This window comes from Nematolebias whitei, chromosome 4, assembly GCF_014905685.2.
Source record: "Nematolebias whitei isolate Nwh7 chromosome 4, NemWhi1, whole genome shotgun sequence".
In the NCBI taxonomy this organism is placed as follows: Eukaryota; Metazoa; Chordata; class Actinopteri; order Cyprinodontiformes; family Rivulidae; genus Nematolebias; species Nematolebias whitei.
This window is the reverse complement of record NC_056501.1, coordinates 48,841,037-48,862,241: the sequence shown is the minus strand read 5'-3', so window position 1 is coordinate 48,862,241 and position 21,205 is coordinate 48,841,037. Positions and strand designations below refer to the sequence as shown.

General features: G+C 42.1%; 1 protein-coding gene across 1 annotated transcript in view; it reads right to left on the bottom strand.

Moving 5' to 3' along the window:
• il1rapl2 (interleukin 1 receptor accessory protein-like 2) overlaps positions 1 to 21,205 on the bottom strand; it is a 460,778-nt gene that overhangs the window by 236,353 nt on the left and 203,220 nt on the right. Inside the window, exons 2-3 of the mRNA XM_037675424.1 lie at positions 14,478 to 14,647; positions 11,488 to 11,591 (exon numbers count right to left, since the gene is read on the bottom strand). Of these exons, the coding sequence (XP_037531352.1) occupies positions 11,488 to 11,591; positions 14,478 to 14,647 (274 nt within the window). The remainder of the gene's footprint in view (positions 1 to 11,487; positions 11,592 to 14,477; positions 14,648 to 21,205) is intronic.

Here is a 21,205-nt window from a genome sequence, read left to right as displayed (position 1 = left end):
ATAACAACACATTCAGTGTAGGACAACACTCCAGTAGTCAATTACATGCCAGGGAGACAGAAAAGTGGGTGAATAATTTATCCGACAGACAGCTCACCCAGCTAGAGACAGAGATTCTTGCCAGGGGACTGAACTTGCGGTTGCACAAAGTAGAATTCCTCTGGTGGAGATGATCACAGCTACTGAGTCAGCCATCCGCAACAATAAAATTAAAGAGGGTGAAGCAGAACAACTCAGAATCAAAGTTTCAGCCTGCCTCAGCAATGCCAAACCACCACCTTCCAACAACAGTAGAAAGGAGAGGGATGTACTCACCACTCTTAGCAAGGACAAAATCATCATTCTCCCAGCAGACAAAGGAAGGTGCACAGTGATTTTGAACTAGAAAGACTATCATGAGAAAGTTATGACACTCCTTATTGACTTAACCACGTAGGAACTGCTAAAAAGAGATCCAGGAAGTGGTTACAAAAAGAAGTTGATAGACTGCCTGAAAATTTTTGGAGCAGGACAAGGCTATTGACTGTATTCTATACCACAGACTGTACCCAGGGGAGGCCACACCTAGTCTGTATGGTTTACCTAAAATCCACAAACAAGGTGTACCTTTAAGACCAATTGTTAGCATGATTAACTCTGTCACTTACAATGTTTCCAAATATTTGGTGTCTGTACTCATCCCTTTCGTTGGCAGCTCAGAACACCACATACCACCATGGACTTTGTGGATAAGGTGAGGGATGTTATCATGGAGAGTGATGAAACAATGGCCTCTTTTGATGTCACATCACTCTTTATGTGCATTCCAGTTGATGATGCAGTAGAGATGGTCAGTTTAAGGTTAAAACCAGACACCACGCTGAGCAAGAGGGCCTTGCTTTCCACAGATCAACTGCGTCAACTCTTTAAACTGTGCCTGCAGTGAATCTACTTCACATATGGGGAGCAATATTATAGGCAGAAACATGGGTGTGCTATGGGGTCTCCAGTGTCTCCTATTGATGTCAACCTGTACATGAAGGAGGTAGAAAAGAGAGCCATGACGTCCTTTTCAGGGACACCACCGAGTCATTGGTTCAGGTATGTTGACGACACCTGGGTTAAAATTAAATCTCAGGAAGTCCAACATTTTACTGATCCTATCAACTCTGTGGATAAATATATCAAGTTCACACAGGAAGATGTAAAAAATGGCAGGTTGGCTTTCTTGGACTGTAAGGTCTCAGTTTCTGATAAAGGACATTTGCAAACTGAGGTGTACCACAAACCCACCCACTCAGACCAGTATTTGCAGTTTGACTCCCATCACTCTTTTGAGCACAAGTTAGGAGTCAACAGGACTCTGTACAATAGAGCAGACAGCATTCCCACTAACTCAGGAGCCAGGCAGAAGGAGAAATCCCACACAAGACAGGCTCTAGAGCAATGTGGATATCCTAACTGGGCCTTCCTGAAAGCAAATAAGAAATCCAAACAGGACTCCAGTCAGCCATCAGGTGAAAATGAGCAACCCAGCCCGAGACCAGTGGTCATTCAGTATGTTGTGGGAGTATCAGAGAAACTGAGACATTTATTTTCTAAACACAACGTCCCAGTGGCTTTTAAACCCCAAAATACATTACGGTGAAGGCTGGTTCATAGAACATAGAGCACAAAATCAGTCTATATGCTGATGATGTGTTGCTCTTCCTCCAGCATTCATAAACCTCCCTCTCTAAGGTTATTGGATTGATAAACTCTTTTTCAAGAGTTTCAAATTACTCTATAAAACTGGATAAAATCCACAGTTCTACCAAGTAATTGCTATTTCAACAATTCACTTACTACACAACTGCAGTCAAGGAATATTACATACTTGGGTATCAAAGTCTCTCCTAGATTGGCAGATTTAACAAAACTAAACCACATCCTACTTTTAAAGAAAATTGAGGATGATCTTGCTAGATGGAAATCTCTACCCTTGTCTCTCATGGGAAGAATTGCTTCAATAAAAATGATGGTTTTGCCTAAAATAAACTATCTATTCTCAATGATCCCAAATAAACCATAATCTGACTGGTTTAGATCCCTGGACTCCTCCATCTCTAAATTTCTCTGGAAAGATAAAACCCCCACGTTTTAATTTAAAAACACTACAGAAAACTAAAGATAAAGGAGAACTAGAGCTACCCAATTTCTATTATTACTTTATAGCCAAAAAGCTAGAATACGTCTCAAGATGGATAGGATAATACACAGACCCCTTGATGAACCCTGGACACTTTGCAATAATATAATGATCTTGGACCTTCCATTCATTTGCTCAAACATAAAATGACAGGAATGCTTGAAAAGCATCAATATCAGCTCCTCTCTGACAACTTGGTGGGAGTTTCTTAAAATGACAGAGTCTTCACTAATTCCATGCAGACGTACACCCATCTGGAACAACCCTGACATCCTACAATAGAATAATATACCATACCATACCATACCATACCATACCACTTTATTTATAAAGCACTTAAAACAGCTACAAGGCCAACCAAAGTGCTGTACAGACAAAATAACAGGTAACACACAAAGCAAAATACAAAATGAGGTAAATCAGAATATAGACATAAAAACGATGCAGATAATGACGACAAACCAGTGTGGAGCATACAGGATCAAGACACAGATCACCTGGTGTTGAAAGCTACTGAATAGTAGTGAGATTTTAAGCGGGACTTGAAAACCGAGAGGGAGGGGGCCCATCTGACAAGCAGAGGTAACTCGTTCCAGAGTTTTGGCCCTGCTACAGAGAAGGCCCTGTCACCTCTGCGCTTAAGACGAGTTCCTGGAACTGTGAGGAGCAACTGGTCCGCTGACCTCAAGGAACGTGGTGGGACATACGGTTGTAGCAGATCAGAAAGATGGGGGGGGTGCGAAACTATTCAGTGATTTGTAGACATACATGAGTATTTTGAACTGGATTCGAAAGTGAACCGGTAACCAGTGCAGTGTAGTATGAACATATACTGATATATATTCATAAATTAAACGGATTCTTTCATTTTTCTGGACTGTATAATGACGTGCATCTGAATTTAATAAAATGTGATGTGAGACGTTAATTATCTTTGACTCACCAACGACAGTGGGTCATTTATTAACAGAATCAAAGTTTAACACATCACACATTTACATTAATTGGCAAAATATGGAAAATAACAACATGGCTAATTTAAGCAAGTTTTACAGGAAGTAAACAATACGGCGATTGTTTTCTCACTTCCAGCAGTATTTGTAGACATTAGCCACACGGCGGTGGTTGAAAAACTTTGCTTCAGACATTTCTAAAAATATCTGGAATGATTTGCTAGCAGGATAGAAGAATTTAAAGATGGAAAATGAAGTTTATCTTGAGAGAGATGTGTGAGAGAATTTGTCTGTTTTAACCAGAAACAGCACGCTCCTTCTAGACCAGCTTGTACCAATGGTACACTTTGGTTGAAGATCGACTTTTTACCTTTCTGAAGATATGTCAGTTCCGGCGTAAAGTTCCACTTCGAGCCACTTTTCAGCGTCTCCGTAAGAACAGCTAAACCTCGGGAGTCGTGAGATCATCCAGAACAGACTTCATAATTCCTCAGAACTTCTCTCGTCCAGCTTAGTGGCAGATGTCCTGAGCATTCTGCATTCCAGCATTCTGGACTCTGGAACTGCTGAGTTTCAGAACTGCAGAACTGCTCGAGCTCCTGCAGAACTTCTTCATCTACCCCCACTCCAACTGGAGGTGGAACCTCTTGCAGAACTCCTTCATTCACTCCAACTCTAACTCTAACTAAACTCTATTGAACTAGGAAGTGCCAACATTTAAAGAAGCTCACTTCCGGTTCATTTGAGAACTTTCTGATTGGTCGATTGACCAAAACAGAGGTGTGTTTTGTGATGTAAGGTGTTATGAAAAGTCAAGGAAAAAGATTAAGATTGTTTAAGAACAGACAGAAGATTGTTATGAAGAACTCCAACTTCGTGGAGTCACTTCTCCAGTATCTTGCTGTAAAAGTTAAACATGACATTTCTTTTTCAGTAAACTTGCAGTTGACCGAAACTTGAACTTTGACCAACTTACACCACTTGCTCATTTCAAACAGACGATCAAGAAATTGAATCATTACTCTGTAACATATTCCAACTTGATTTCACTTTGAATGAGGATTAAAAATCGTTATTACTGTTTCACAGTTGATTTAAAAATGAGTAGTTCACTTCAACATTTAAAAATGGATTGAACTAACACAATTTGATTATCAAACATTTGTAAAATAGTAATGATAATCGAAAATAGTCTTCTTTCACTTGATTAATTCAAGAAAGAAAGTCTCAGGATGGGTCAACCTGTATTTCTGGATTCAAATCAATGAAATGACAGTTTCTGTTCCATATGGTCCTTAAGGTCAAGATTTGACCTTAGGCCTAGTTCACTACAGCAGTGAGGCCAAAACTGGTGTAATGTGCTCTCTTTTGCCTGTACTGGTTAAAAATCGGGCTGCTGCATTCTGGACCAGTTGTAGTCGTGCAATGGAGGTCTGACTGATACCAAACTGGAGCGAATTGCAGTAGTCAAGCCTAGATGTAATGAATGCATGTATTACTGTCTCCAGGTTCTTTTTGGACAATATGGGCTTCAGTTTAGACAGCTGCCTAAGTTGGAAGAAGCATAATTTAACAATCATGTTTACATGACTGTTAAGCTTCAGGGAAGGGTCCATTATCATGCTCAGATTAGTGACTCTTTGTTTTTCTGACAGGGTTAGAGCAGAGAGGTCGATACAGTGATCTGAAGATGTTGTTAAAGACCTTCAGTAGGGCAGTTTCAGTGCTGTGGAGAGGTTTAAAGCCAGATTGGAAAAGTTCTAAGATGGCGTGATCCTCCAGGAAGCACTTCAACTGGGACTCGACTATTTTCTCCAGTACTTTAGAAACAAATGGGAGTTTGGAGACAGGCCCGAAGTTGGACACGACTGAGGGGTCAAGGTTTGGTTTTTTCAGGAGAGGCTGGACGGCAGCATGTTTAAAGGATTTTGTCACCACGTCAGTGGATAAACTACTGTTTACTATAGCCAGAATGGACGGACCTAGAGTTGGAAAAACCTCCTTTAGTAGTCGAGGGGGGACCACATCAAAGGGGGAACCAGAAGGTTTCAAGTTGCTCATGACCTGCTCTAGAGAAGATAAAGTGATGGGTTCAAAATGGTCAAAAGGAGCTACAGATTGAGGTGGGATGAATGGGTCATGAGTTGGAGGGGAAATGAGAGCCCTGGTGGTTGCAATATGATAAACTTCCCAGGTTGGAGGTGTAAAGGAATCAAATATTTGGAACATATATATGAGGAAGTAGACTATATCCCATTTAACAGATCAATAACACAATATGGGATTGATAAGAATAAAATTTTAGAATATCAACAAATAAAATCTGTAACAAAAAATAAATTTAACCTTAATAACACTAGAATTGAAATACCAACAAGTGTATTAGAATCCCTAAATCTTAACCCTCCCAAATTACTATCTTAAGATTTACCGAACACTCATTAAAATAGATGGATCAATATCCCTTCCCAGTGTAAAATGATAGACAGACTTGTCAGTCAACTTTGACCAAAACTTCTGGTCTCAGATATGTCTAAGAACTTTTAAGATGATTAAAAACCCCAATTTACAATTAATACAATACAAAAACCTTCATAGAGTACACTACACAGGTCAACGGATGTTCAAGATGGGTTTCGCATCATCTAATGTTTGCTCACAGTGTACAAACAATATTCCTGACAATTACATCCACGCATTTTGGTTCTGTCCACCTGTTCAGAGGTTTTGGTGCCAGATATATGAAGACTTATCAGAGTGTCTGAGATGTAATATTCCACTCTCTCCATCAGTTTGCTTATTGGGCCACTTAGATGATGTCACCTTGGAGACAAAGTCAATTCTCATGATTTTTTTCTGCTTTATGTATAGCAAAAAACTATACTCATGAATTTGAAAAATAAAAATACTCTTAGTATTAAACAATATAAAGACCTTTTGTTGGATTACATCAGTCTTGAGATAGCCTGTACCTCCACATCAGAACAATCTCTCTGGTCTTCTTTGATTGGCTCCAACCCATAGTGGAGGTGGGTAAACCCCTTTGATTTCGTCCCGTGGGGCATCGTGGTTGATGTGGGGGGTATCGAGGCTGGGGGCATGGGGGGGTCGTGGGCCCACGGCAATGGCGCTCAACTGGGGAGATGGCTTTGGTGGTTCTGGGCGTTGACCTCTGCTGGCTGCATGCAGGCCTCTGGGCAGTCTGTGCCAGTGGGCGCAGGTTACTGGCCTGGGGGCCATTGGTGCGCTGGTGGACTTTGGGGCCTCTGCCGTGGGGGATGGGGGGGCGGGTTGACTCAGCCTGGGTGTCTTCCTGCCTGTCTGTGGCTGCGGTCTGGTGCTTGACTGGGGGTCTGGGCTGTGGGGGGCTGTGGGTGGGGGGGCTTTTGCTCAGGTGGCTCTGCACTGTTGGCCCGGGGGTGTCTGGGCGTGTTCGGCCCTCCCTTGCATGGGGTGCTCTCATTGTGGGTGTTGCTGTGGTGGACTGGTCAGTCCTTTTCTGGGGGTTGGGGGTGCACCCTCAGTCATTGCGGTGCTCTGTCTGCGGCTGTTCGGGTACTCCTGGCTGATTGTCGCTGCTGGAGTTTGGTGGCTTCTTTGATTGGGGGGCTGGGTGTTGAGCTAGGGATCGGGTTGGGGGTCTGGATGATCTCGGGGGGGGGGGGGTCGCTGGCCCAGGTTCTTGTCGGTCCACGGGGCTATGTGCCGGTCCGTGACCTGGGTCCCTGGTGGTGCGGCTGCCTCCTGCTCTTGGATGGATGCACTGGAGCCTCCCTCCCCTGGTGGATCTCGGAGAATAGGGGTGCCTATTGGGGTCAGTGGGGGAGCTGGTGGGCTGAGCTATTGGGCCATGGGGGGCGATTGGGGCTGGTGCTCTGGTTCTCCCTGGATTGTTTGGATCTTTTGATCGGAGTTCTTTGTTGCGATGGCCAGCCCTTTGGCTGGGGTAGCTGCCGGGTTCTGGCGGGGAGTCGGCTGTGAATGTGTGTGTGTGGTCATTGGTAGTGCGTGGCGGCGGTCGGGGGCATGGCTTCACTTCAACGGGGTGCTGGCTGGTCGACCTGATGTGACATTCACAGTGGGGGGTGCTGTGTGTGTGTGGGGGGGGGGGTGCATGGGTGGCATGCCAGGGCCTCTCCGGGCTTGTGGTGTGGGGCTTTCATTGGTGTGCTGGGCCGGCCTTCCTCGGCTGCTGCTCCCTGCTGCTCTGGCCCCTGGCCTGGGGCCGGCTTGCGGTCACTGTTGGGTGGGTGGGGTGCATGGAAGGCCCGACAGAGGCTCTGTCGGGCAGTCTCTGTGTGCCTGTTTGTCTCAGGTTGGGTTTTAGGTGGTCCCCTCTCTTGGATCAGTTTTGGCCCCCCATTCGTGCTCTCCTCCGGTCGGTGGTGGGCCCCCCTGCCGCCGTTGCATTGGTGGCTCTCAGCAGCTGGGGCTGGGTGGTGAGGTGTGTGCGGGCCCGCCCTGGTGGCTGCCTGCGGGGGCCTGGGTGCCCTGGCTCTGTTGGGGGGTGGTATGACCTTGGGGCTTGGTGTCCATGGCCGGATCTACTCTGGAGGGGCGGGTTGCCAGCGGGGCCTGTTGACTCGTTGCAACAGCCTCCTGGGGTTTCTGCATTGTGGTTGCTGGGGATCGCCCGGGGCTTCCCTTTGCTTCTCTCTCTGGGGGGTGCGGGTGTCCCTGTTGGAGGACTCCCAGAGTTCTGGGCTTAGGGACCGCTGTGTGTCTGTGGTTCCGGTCTTCCCTGTGTTACCTTCTTGTCCTGTGGGGACGGGTTTATGGGTCCCCACATCCACTATTGAACATTTTTATGGAGAAACCTTATAGTGATAAGCATGCTCACACAGGTGTTTAGATTCAGGTGTTCATCAGATACACACTCATTTGGGTTGTGGTGGCCATCAAATATATATTGTATTACCATGTACTGTGTAAAATACTTTCTAATTATGTTATAAGTATCATTATATAAGTTGTTTGTTGTTGTGGTTTCTCGGTTTTGTCGTTTTTCTTTTTTTTTCCCCGCAGGTCTAGAGGCAGACTTCAATGATGTTGATTTGTGTTCTCTGTATCCCTCTCTCTCCTCTATTCCTATCTCCTTCTTTACATTTTAACTCTTCTCTCAGTTTTCTGCTTTGTTATTATCTTTGTTTTCCGTCCCCGTGTCCATTATATCTGGAACAAACCCAAAGCATATTCTAATAAAATTTAATTTATATATCAAGTGGAGCATTAAGGCCAGCCATAATGCTCTGCTTGTGAAAGTAAATCTGTTGGGCATCACTTTGACACTCAGACAATAATTCTAAGTGTCACAATGCCGGACAGGACAAGGGAAAAAAAAAAAAGAGGTGTGGTCATGCGACAGTTCGAAGAAAACTCTACTGGGTTTTTGGGTGCCTTTTTTGATAACTCCTTGAAAGAAGTTGATGACCTCGGGTTTCTGTTTATTAAAGCCTCCTTAGGTCTGTAGTTGGAAACAGACTGGCCAGTAGTGCATTCCCAAGGAACATTTTTCTTGTGCTCGAGGCTGTGCTCCTGATACGGCAGAATCCTTAAAATAAACACCTGTATTTGCTACGATTCCTAGAAAGAATCTAGAAAAAGAATACTTGCAGATGACCATATGGAGCTGTTATGGTTAAAGACAGGGATTGATAGCTTTTAGAATAAGGCAGGGATGGAAATGTGTTTTTATAAGTTGAGGGACAAATAAGAACCTTAGTTTGGCTGGTATAGGGAAATATAACATTGTAAATGCCATGTATATTTGTTACATGTTTGATGTTGGAGGGTAAGTGAGTGTCTGCTGTATGAATGATAGTGTATGTTTATTAATGTATAACTCATATGGGTTACTTTACAGATGTACAAGAGAATTGATAACTTTAGCAGCCATCTAGTACAAGGTCACTTAATGACAAGAAATGTACACAACTTAAAAAAACCAAAGGCGGGGAAAAACATTGTCACACATCAGGCATAAAATTGCTAAGTGACGTTTTATATTAACATCATTTTATTTAAACAACTTTTCAAGACCAACAGGTACAGTTCAAACTGGCAGCCCAGACAGAAAACAGAAATCTCTGTACTCAAGTTGATGTGAGTAGATGAACACACAAAGACCTTCTCTCTGAAGATACTGCGACAGGTCAAAGATGTTTTTCACTTACTACAGTAACGTGTGTGGATCATGGTGTCATTGTGTCTGGAGCAGACTAACTGGAGCCTTGTTGCCTAGATAAACAGGACGACTACCAGGGTCGTCTGACCTTGTTTTTTTTTTTTTTTTTTCATTTTATTGCAAGATTTTGAATTATTACAGGTGAAATTAAATTAAATCAATGAGGGAACTCAAACACATCTGTGAAATTAAACCAACCAGGGTAAAAGTATTTGGGGAATATTGTGATAAATGTATTAGTAGATTAGAAACAGCTATAATGACATATTTCTATAAAAGTTAAGTGTCCTTGGCAGAAAACACTCTTTAATTAATTAATTGTGTTTTGTTACTGACATACATGTGTAATGATCAGTGCTGTGAAATTTAAATAACCTTCCTTTGGATGCGAGTTCAGGTGATTCACCTGGGGTAAAATGGTGAGGTGTTTCTTATTTTTAGTAAATAAAATTGTTGGGTCTGTTGGGATTGATGACAGCTCTCATCTGGACTCAGGGGAGGAGAAGAGTAGACAATAATAATAATAATAATAATAATAATGTCATCACAATGTCAGCACTGTATGTTTCCATACAATGGCGAAATTAGTCTCTGCATTTAACCCATCCACCACCAGGTGGTGCAGTGGGCAGCTATTGAAAGCGCCCGGGGGACATTTTGGGGATGAGACGTGTTGCCCAGAGACGCCACGTGATGTGCAGTGACTGGAGATCGAACCTGGGACTTTCGGGTCCCAAGCCGGCTGCCCTGCCTCTACAATATAATATTTAAACATTTAAATTATTCATTAATATTTACATAAATAAATAACATGTATACTATTCAGGTTAAGCAACACTGATTCATGCGAGGGTTGGTAATGGAGCTGTGTATGTTTGGGTTTTTAATTTCAGGTAATAAAACTATTAATCATTTTATTCCTCCCACAGACAAAACACATGTATGTTAGGCTTTGAGGCACAAGGCCTCCTTAGCAAAGTTAGGCCTCCTTTGCTGGCTATGCCTGGTGACCTAAAAGGTATTTGCCTGGTTAAATAGAAGTCACGTTCAAACACACGCATGTGCACACACTTTTATATGCACACACAGAGTGCTTAATATTTTACAGAGATGGAAAGACATCTTCTTTTCAGACAAACACTATATGTCAAAATGTACCCCAGTGAAGGTTCACCTTCAAGTAATTGACAGATAAATGGATCCACCTTTAAATTATGGACAGTTTTAAATGGTAATACAAGTCGACATTAACTATGAGATTTAACAGAATGTTTTGAAGGAGTCATGATGAGAGCTGAGATTATCTCACAGCGAGTGCCCTTTAGTTTTAAGATATGGTCTTAGTGTTAAATTAAAGAAATGCAGATTAAAATTGGTAATTTTATGTTTTCAAAAGAGAAATTTTCACTTCACCGGTGCCTGTCCCTTAAAAAAAAATACTAGTTATACAAAGATTATCTTTGAGGATTATTTAATTGATGTGGTTTGTATATCTTGAACAACATTAACCCTTCACAGGTCTCTGGAGCAGTGCTGAACTGAAACAACTACTGTGAATACTTTTTAGAAATGTTTAATTATAAAGTGCTGCAGCATGGATGGATGGCTATATACCCCCCCCACCCCCACCCCTCCCACCCCATTTTTCTCTACAGGAGATACCCGAAAGAGAATTGTGGACATAAACTGGGCAGATGGAACAACCAGTGAGGTATCAGAGTGTAATGGAGGACCGAAAGCCAGTAAATATTTATAATCAGGAATGACACAATTCATGATTTTAAGTAAAGACTATTGATTTGTCTATAATGTAGATAAGCTAAATTTTAGATGTTGTTTTGGATGATAAATTAGGCTGGAATATTGTATATAATATAAGGAGCAAGAACTTTGCTAAATATTTGACTTCCAAATCACTTAAAATATTGAGTGACAGAATTACAGGCAACTAACTGATAAAACTTAATTGATGTTTCCTTGATTTATTGATAATGTGAGTTGCCACTTCTGAGGGAGATTCGAGCCCGGGGGAAAGACATGGGCTGGAGGGGTGTTCCGGGTCCAGTGGTCCGCAGCCAGCTACTGTCTTTAACAAGGTACAGCATTTTACTCAAGGATAGAACAAGATTCCTGGTCAGAATAAATTTAGAACAGCTAGGTGTATAGTCATGCAGACACAATACCTTAGAACACATGTGTAGAATCCATTATCTTCCAATTCAGCAGATCTGAACCAGATGGAGTCGTCTTCTTTACTCAGTCTATGACCTGAGAAGACGATGGGTTCCTGAAAGTCAATTTGAAAGGGATTTTAAAAAATATACGGTAAAGTTAAAAAAATGAACAATGCAAATTTGAAGTAATTGTCATACGGTCATAACTACCATACCAATTTATCCACAGATCACTTTCATGAACATTACACCTATAACTACATTTTAAAGCAGTCCTCCTGTATTACTGTTTAGATTTACAATCTGGACTGTTTCCACAGAAATAGACAAGAAAATTCCAGCAAATGTATGTTTTATTAGAGCTTCTACTTTCTGTGTATTAACATTTGGGGACGTGACTCAAACAATGTATGTTTGAAATATCCTGATGCATGCTCAATAATCCAGGTAGAAAAATCTAAAAAGTTAAATCTGGTCCTCTGGACATTCAAAAAACCAAAACAAAGCAAAACAACAAAAAAATGTAGAAATGTTTCGTCTTCAACATCAGGCCAGGACTCTGCGGTCTACACTCATCTCCAGGCCAGCGGTCACTCTTTCAGGGATGAAGATGTGCACATCCTGGACAGAGGGGAACGATGGTTTGAGAGAGGAGTAAAGGAGGCCATCTTTGTGAAAAGAAACCGTCCATCATTAAACAGGGGTGGAGCCTCCATGTTCAACTGTCCCCCTCTTACAATGCTGTGATTGCTAGTATCACTCAGCCCTCTGTGAACAGTAAACAGCCATCAGTGTGCTAATGATCCATTGTTAGGCTGATGGTCCTTCTTGATCATGTGATCATCTGGTTTTGGTTGTCAGCAGCAAACTGGTTGATCCACTCTGAGAAGGTGCTATTTAAGAGACTGAGCTGAATACAGCTCCTCAGACTGAGGAAGTCTCTCGGATGAGAGACGAAATGGTTTCTACATTTTTTTGTTGTTGTTTTGCTTTGTTTTGTTTTTTTGAATGTCCAGAGGACCAGATTGAACTTTTTTAGAATGTTTTTTTTTTTTTTCAACTAGACCTGTGTGTTGATCCTCTTCAGAATAATCAACCATCCATCCATCCATTATCTTTTACCCGCTTCTTCCATTTTGGGTCACGGGGGTCGCCGGTGCCCATGTCCGGCAATCATTGTGCGAGGGGCGGGGGACACCCTGGACAGGTCGCAAGTCCATCACAGGGACATATAGAGACAAACGAGACAAACAGCCATTCACTCTCTCACTCACACCTAGGGACAATTTAGAGCCACCAATCAGCCTAACGCATGTTTTTGATCTGTGGGAGGAAACCGGCGTGCCTGGATAAAACCCCACACAAATATGAGAAGAACATGCAAACTATACCCCCAGGTCTAAACTGGGAATAGAACCCAGGACTTTCTTGCTGTGAGGCAACAGTGATAATCACTAAGCTGTTGTGCTGTCAGACTTGTCCAATGCAAGAAAAATGTCTCTTTGATAAATGGTAGAGATGGGATATATGGTCTTTGAAGGGAATCAGAGTTTGAACATCCATTCTTTTCAAAGAGCTGTTCAGTTTTGAATGGTAGTGACATATGATGTCAGGGCTGTACCACATCTTGTCAAGCAGGAACACCCACCCTCCTGAATCGTTGCACTCCTTACAACTTGTGGCCATGTCACTTGCTTGCTTGACAAGTCACATGATTTGGCTGTACATCATTTTGTATATCACTGACCATACCACAAGACCAACCATTCAAAATTGAATGACTCTTTAAAAGGAACTGGACCATAAGATGCTGCTCCCTTCAAGGAGCTGTGAATCTTGTCTCTAGAATAATGCATACTAACTGAGATTCTGAGGGTTTTGCTCACATTGCACAACCAGAAAGATGCAGGATTGCAACATTCTCTTGCTAAATAGATTTTTAATCTCAATGGGATCTTCCTGGTGAAATAATGGTTAAATAAAAATAAAATAAACATAAAATGAAGAGAGTTTAGGCCTTGCTCAGTGCTAAAGAAAAAAAAAATATCACATTGCAAAATATTTGCTTTGTTGTGCTCTTAGCAGAACATGCATACACTGTTGTGGTAAGTGTTGCTATGTGTTCAATAAAGATGTCTTTCATGATACACCCCACACACAATGTTCTAATTAACTTCAGCCTTTGATGATAATTTTTTCCCTTTAAATAACAACAGTTATATAGCGTGCCCTAAAAGAGGGGTGCACACCTCCTAATTCTGTTTTACACATAATACATGTATAGTTTATCTATATGAGGATCTGCTACACCTGGCATATACTAAAAATTGTATTTTTGTTAGTGTAGAAAAACTACTTGCTAAACATTTTATAATTATATGTGCAAACTTTTAATTCTGTCTGAAATTTTAGTCAACTATACTTGTAGATTCCTTATGGTACATCCCATTAATGGAGATACTGTTGGAATTTATTGGAAGCCAATTTCATTTGGCAGAAAATTTATTGCTTTGCCTGAATGCAAAAACATTTACCAAGGGTGTTCTTCCCTTTACCAAGACTTACAAATTTAATTCAAGATTTTATTTTTCTAGAATGATGCGAATTTCACTGGGCTTCAGACTTTTAAAACAAAGCAACAGAACAAAGTCCTGAAGTAAATACATCCAAGTTAAATGAAGAAGTAACTGAATCTAAAAGCTCCATGTGCAGCCCTATCTGTTTCACATATAAAGCATGTTTTTAACATTATGTGTCAACAACTAAAATATTAATGGCCCCTTCAGTAGACAAACGAATTTCACTCCTCACACTCTACATGATCCAATTAGAACATGGCTGAATGATGGGAGATCTTGAAAAATCCCTCAGTGGATTCCAGTCATTTACAAAACTCAGCCGGTTCTTTGACATGTTGCCCATTCTTGAAAGCAAATACGTATTTCAATCTCCTTCTTCTCCTACTGTTCCATTTTTTTTTAACTATAAACCAGTCATACCTCTGCATCTCCTTTGTTCTTGTACCAGATGAGGCGCAGCTTGACATTAGTGGCCATGGTATAGTTGGTTCGTATGTAGCTGTAGAACAAGGCACATTTGACCCGAACAGGCTCACCAGCCAGCACATGGTACACCTTCAAGTCCACCGACCAGTCTATGCAACCATCCACTGAAAGAATGAAAAATCTCAATGAGGCTTTTATTATTTATTTATTTGGCAATACAGTAGTCCCTCTCTACTTCACGATTCGATTTTTGCAGACTTGCTCTTTCGCGATTTTTCAAAGTAAGATTGGACATGACACACAATTGGCCGATTAATGGATGAACCACACGAGCGGCGTGGATTATTATTTTTTTAAATAAATTATTTTAAATGACATAGAACCTGCTAAATCATTGGGTGCAGGGAGAAACTCCCTCTGTCATGATCTCCGTTCTCTGCCACCTACCAGCGCTCTCTGCAATGCACACATTTCTGCTCCATGCTGAAGCGGCTTTGTGAAGGGTTAACCCTTTGCTGTCCAGCTGCACCAATCGACATTTGTCTTCCAACTTATAATTCAAAGTATGTCACATCATAAAATCATCATAATCACAAAATGTGTATTAAAAGTTATATTTGATTATTTTAGAACTTCTATGTTCAGTTGTTACAGTGTAATTGATCAAAAACTACATTTCTGCTCTGTGCAGCATTGGCTGCGTGAAGGGTTAACCTTTGCTGTCCTGCTGCACTTCTCTTCTCTACAATTTAAATTGTGTAGTATTTTAAATAAACAATCCATGCTGCACGGGTTGTTTATTTAAAATATTACAGTATTTAAATTGTTTATTTACAGAGAAGGAGGGAGATTGGGAATGAAACTGGTGATGAATGTGATTGCAGTGTGGCAAAGAGCAGAGATCCTGACATGATGTGCTCTTTTAGCACATTTAGAGTTTAGAAACCTTGTTTAGAATATTGCAAGAGTGTGGGCAAGGTTTTATAAAGCCATATACACACACACACACACACACACACACACACACACACACATATATATATATATATATATATATATATATATATATATATATCAGAGTCAGAGTTTCTTTATTGTCATTCGCACCACATGTGGTACATGTGGTGGAGCGAAATTATGCACACAGGGTCTCAGTTACATCCAACAATAAAATGTATAAGAAAAACAGTAATAAGCTCTAAGATATGAACTAAAAAAAAACATCAACTAAAACTAGAGACTTTTCTTTTCCTGCGAAAATGCACATGTGAATACCATTGAAGGCCCTTGCAGCAAAGCACCGCTCTGGCCATACCGCGATCGCAGGAGCTCCAGCCACTCCACCCAGTCACCATCACGAATGCTCTCATGCCAATCCCGCACACGTTCACTACGAGGCGCATTTCCTGAATTTTGACATTGCCTTCCGTCCATTTCAGTACTTGTCCAGCTCCAGGTCTTACAAGTATACGTGAAATCTGACCTTCCAGACATGAGTTATTGTGACTCCCTGTTTTATTGCGAATGTTTGACGAGCACTTCATATTTGCTTTTCCACATGTCGTGTGGTAATCAACAGTTACAGTTTTATATCTTACACTGGGCCAAGCTGGAAGAGTCACCCAATAACTGTCAGTTTATTCTCTGAGTGGGTGGGCCTTAAGTGATGTCATGAGTCAACAATACCAATGTATCTTTAAGTGCTCACTGATTAAACACCAAAATTTCGGTTCAGATCGGATGATGTATCACTGTGTTATAACTGTTGGAATAATGTAGGGGGCGCTGTGGAGGCTATTGGCCACTTATCATGTATTCCTGTTTAAGGGGTGGATAATGATCGATCATACTGATTTTGGTACACGTCGGCTCAAACCTGTGGAATTTAGAAACAAACATATGGCGACGGCGTTACATTTTACTTCGCCACGCCACGCCGCCCACATGCTCCACCCAAAACTGTCAGTGTTGGAAAGCAAGTTACACCAACATGTCTTCGATCACTGGACACACTATCATGCTGATTAGGTAACGAAGTCAGCTTGGGGCTTTCAACGTAAAACTTTACACTTCCTGTTGTCAGGGAGCGTGGCTCAAATGATGTCATGATTTGACTATTTACTCTTGCAGGGGACCGGATGTGGATCAATCACTGAAGGTTTGATGTCTCCGACATTTTTTGTGTAAGAGCTATTAGCGTTTCGTTTTTCATGGCGAGATATCACACTTGGAGGTCTGGCCCACCCCTTCAGCATGCTCCAAAACACACCATTTAGATAACTTTTCGTCCCCCATGCCTTTTGTCCAAAATGGCCAAGTTTGAAACCGATTGAGCAAAAAATGCAGAGGCTGTAAACCGCCAAAAGGTGTGAAACTTAGGACAGGATTCCAAAATGGCCACCTTCCTGTTTATCGTATAACATTGGTGCCAGAAGGTTTCCTGTGCATCTTGGGGAATTGGACAAATGTACCAAATTTCATGCTTCTAAGGTTAATGTAGGGTATTTTGAAAACTGGCAGATGGCACCCTTGGCCTGTTTATAGATAGCTTCATTAATTTTCAATGAAAGTCAAAATGGCAGAAAAGGTTAAATATCTCCAAAAGCTAAAGTTGCATCAATAATCAAAGTCATAGCCATATAAACAGGAAAACAATAGTGTGAATGCCTTGTAGGCATTCACACAAATACACTAAGCACTAATAGCATAAAAACATTACGTCGAACAGCATCATGAAAATGAGCATGAGTCTGTGTGAGCAGATGAGCAAGCATGAACACCACAACATGAAACAGATCAGCAGCAACATGAAACAGATCAGCAGCAACATTGAAACAGATCAGTAGCAACATGATGTGATTTTTCACAGTGATTATTCTGATTAGATATTCATGAGTCTAACAACTAGGGGTTGAACGAGTATATAATTTTTAAACTCGACATTAACATAATAAAACCTGAGTAGAACTCGAGTATTTGATGATGTCATAGATCTCAAGATACAAAAATAAATAAATAAATAAAACTGCAATAAAAGGTAATTATTTACAAAAAAAAATCAACAAAACATTGGGAGAGTATATTATGCTCCTACCATTTATCATACTGCAAATAAGTCACAGGAAAAACTAAACTATTAGTTATTGTTATTAAACTGCAAACTAAGCACGTCAGAAACGAAACTTAAAACAGTGGATGGGCGGTGGATTGGACCCGGTGTTACACCATACTCTGTGACCTGCAACAGTGCAACACCGCCCCCTATGGTCATACGGTGGTCACATAATATGACGTCACTACGGTTACTCGACATTACATTTTTAATCTCGATAGAGGTCCTAGCAATCGATGTGTAGATTACTCGAGTACTCTGTTAATGCCCTACTAACAACCTCAGGGTAGAAGCTGTTCCTCAGTCTAGTGATTCTACACTTAATGCTCCTCAACCTCCTTCCTGAGGGGAGTGGGGCAAAAAGTGTGTGTGCTGGGTGAGTGGGGTCCTTCACGATGCAGGTGGCTCTCTTCCTGCATCTGGAGGTGTAGATGTCTGATGGTGGGGAGGCTGATTCCAACATCTTCTGTGCAGCCTTCACCACTCTCTGCAAAGATTTTTTTTTCTGCAGCTGTGCAGCCTCCATGCCACATGTTGATGCTGGAGCACAGGATGCTCTCCACTGCACATCTGTAGAAGGAGGTGAGGACTGAGCTTCCCAGACCAGCTTGTCTCAGCCGCCTGAGGAAGTAGTGTCTGATGAGCTTTCTTGATCAGGCTGGTGGTGTTGTTGCTCCAGCTGAGGTTGTCATTCATGTGCACACCCAAGTACTTGTAGCTGGAGACCACTTCCACCACAGATCCTCTTATGTTCAAGGGGGTGTAAGTGTGTTTGTTCCTTCTGAAGTCCACAATCATCTCCTTTGTCTTCTTCACATTGATGTGAAGGTTATTCTCTTTGCACCAGCTCTCCAGGTGTTCCACCTCTTGCCTGTAGCTGGACTCATCGTTGTTTGTGATGCATCCCACAACTGCTGTATCATCTGCAAACTTTACAATGTGACAGCCTGGATGGGTAGCTGCACAATCATATGTGAGCAGAGGAAACAGGAGGGAGATCAACACACATCCCTGAGGAGAGCCAGTGCTGAGGGTTATGGTGGAGGAGGAGAGGTTGTGGATCCTCACTAACTGTGGTCAGTTTGTTAAGAAGTTTAGTACCCAGTTGCAAATGGAGGGGCTTAGTCCTAGTGTGAATAGTTTGTCCATCAGGGCTTGGGGGGTCATGTTATTGAAGGTGGATGTTAAGTCCACAAAGAGCATACGGACGTAAGAGTATTTCTGCTCCAGGTGGTTGAGCGCACTGTGGACCACAGAGGAGATGGCATCCTTTGTTGATCGGTTCTTATGGTATGCATACTGATGAGGGTCCTCGTTGATGTTGATGGTTGTTTTGATGCGAGTCATGACCAGTTTTTCAAAGCATTTAAATGGTAAATGGACTGTACTTATATAGTGCCTTTCTATCTTAATTCAAGATACACAAAGCGCTTTACACTAAAATCTGTGTCCTTATTTACCCATTCATACAGCACTCTACTAGATCTCTCCACAATTAATTGCACAAATCATTCTAAAGAGACTAATCAGAGCTTTATCACATTCATACACCGATGGGACACACATCGGAGGCTTTGAGGGGTTCAGTGTCTTGCCCAGGGACACTTGGACATGTGACTGCTGGTGGATTTGAATCCCCAACTCTCGCATTGGAGGACGACTGCTCTAACAACTCAGCCACAGCCGCCAATTTAGCGACTATCGGGATGAGGGCCACTGGCCGATAGTCATTCAGACCAGTCACTGTAGAGCTTTTTGGGAATGGAACAATGGTGGAAGTTTTCAGGCAGGTGGGAACTGTCTCTAGGGTAAGTGAGGTGTTAAAGATGTCTGCCAGCCCCTCACAGAGCTGATCAGCACATTCTTTCAACACTTTTCCGGCGATGTTGTCTGGGCCGGTTTCTTTGTGCGGATTAATCCTCTTGAAAGTACTCCTTACTTGGGCTAAGGTCACACTGAGATGCTCTAATATATATATATATATATATATATATATATATAGTGGATATATATATATATATATATATATATATATATATATATATATATATAGCCGCTGAAACCGAGCAGTTTACGTCGGAGACCCGGTCCGCCGCTGTTGGACCTGCAAGCCACTGAAACCGAGCAGTTTACGTCGGAGACCCGGTCCGCCACTGTTGGACCTGCGAGCCGCTGAAACCGAGTGGTTTGCGGCGGAGACCCGGTCCGCCGCCGATTGGACCTGCGAGCCGCTGAAACCGAGGAAGCTAAACTACAGCAGTGGGATCTGGGAGCTGTTGCAACCGGGACCTGGTCTGTTACCGTTGGGGCTGCGAACTTCTGGGCCGAGTGAATCGTGGGACCACGTGGGACCTGGAGGTTGTTGCCGCTAGGCCTCGGCTAGACCTCGCTAGGCCTCGGCTAACAACATAAGCTAACAACATAAGCATGTGAACCTTGTGGCTGGATCCTGTGCTTCTGAGAGTTGAGACCAATAATCCAGAAGTATCGTGAGTAATGCCGAGCAAACACAGAGATAAGAGACAAATGTCGGAAAATAATTCAGAAGATACGGAGGAAGTTAAAAAATCTTTGAACTTTTTGAGTGCTGAACTGAATAAATTATCAGCTAAATGTGAATTACTGACAGGACTGTTTGAAGAAGTGAGACAATTGAAAGAACTGATGACTAATAAAGACAGGAAAATAGCTGAACTGGAACAGAAAGTAGACGACATGGAACAATACACAAAAATAGACAACTTGGTGATCACTGGACTGGAAGTTAGGAACCGGACATATGCAAGAGTTGTTGCTGGTACTAGCACTACAGAAGATGCACCACAGGAAGAACTACAGACTCTGGAGGAGCAAGTAGTGAATTTTTTACAAAACAAAGACTTTGACATCGAACATGAGGACATTTCAATCTGTCACACCCTGCCCAACAAATCTGATAAAGCCAAACCATCCATAGTCATCAAGTTCATTAGCAGGAAATCAAGAAACAAGGTAATAATGCAAGCAAAAAAACTGAAGGGAACAAATGTTTACATAAACATAAACATACTTGGTAAAGAAACTGAAAGTTAAACTGGGTTTCTTTTTCAGAAACAAATCCTGTCTAACCCTGAATGCTAGAAAACACCTTGTATCTGTGACTTTCCTTCCCTCAATTGATTTTGGTGATATTATTTACATGAACGCTCCTACAAGAACCCTGCAGATGTTGGATGCTGTCTATCATGGTGCACTAAGATTCATAACTGGCTGTGATTATCGTACCCACCACTGCACACTGTATTCACTGGTTAACTGGACATCATTAACTTCACGCAGACTCTCTCACTGGTACATTTTCATCTTTAAATCACTTCTTGGTCTGCTGCCTTCATACATCTCCTCCTACATGTCTCTGCGTGAGTGCAGCTACGGAGTGTGCTCTCAGGACATTATTACCTGCAGTGTTCCCTCAGTGAGGACTGAACTAGGCAAAAGGTCCTTCTCCTACTCCGCTCCTGTTTCCTGGAATATCTTACAAAAAGATTTGAAGCTCTCGACCTTGACCTCTTTAAGTGGCTTTAAGAATCTGTTGGACTCCTGGCAGGGTCCAATGCAGACATGTTCCTGT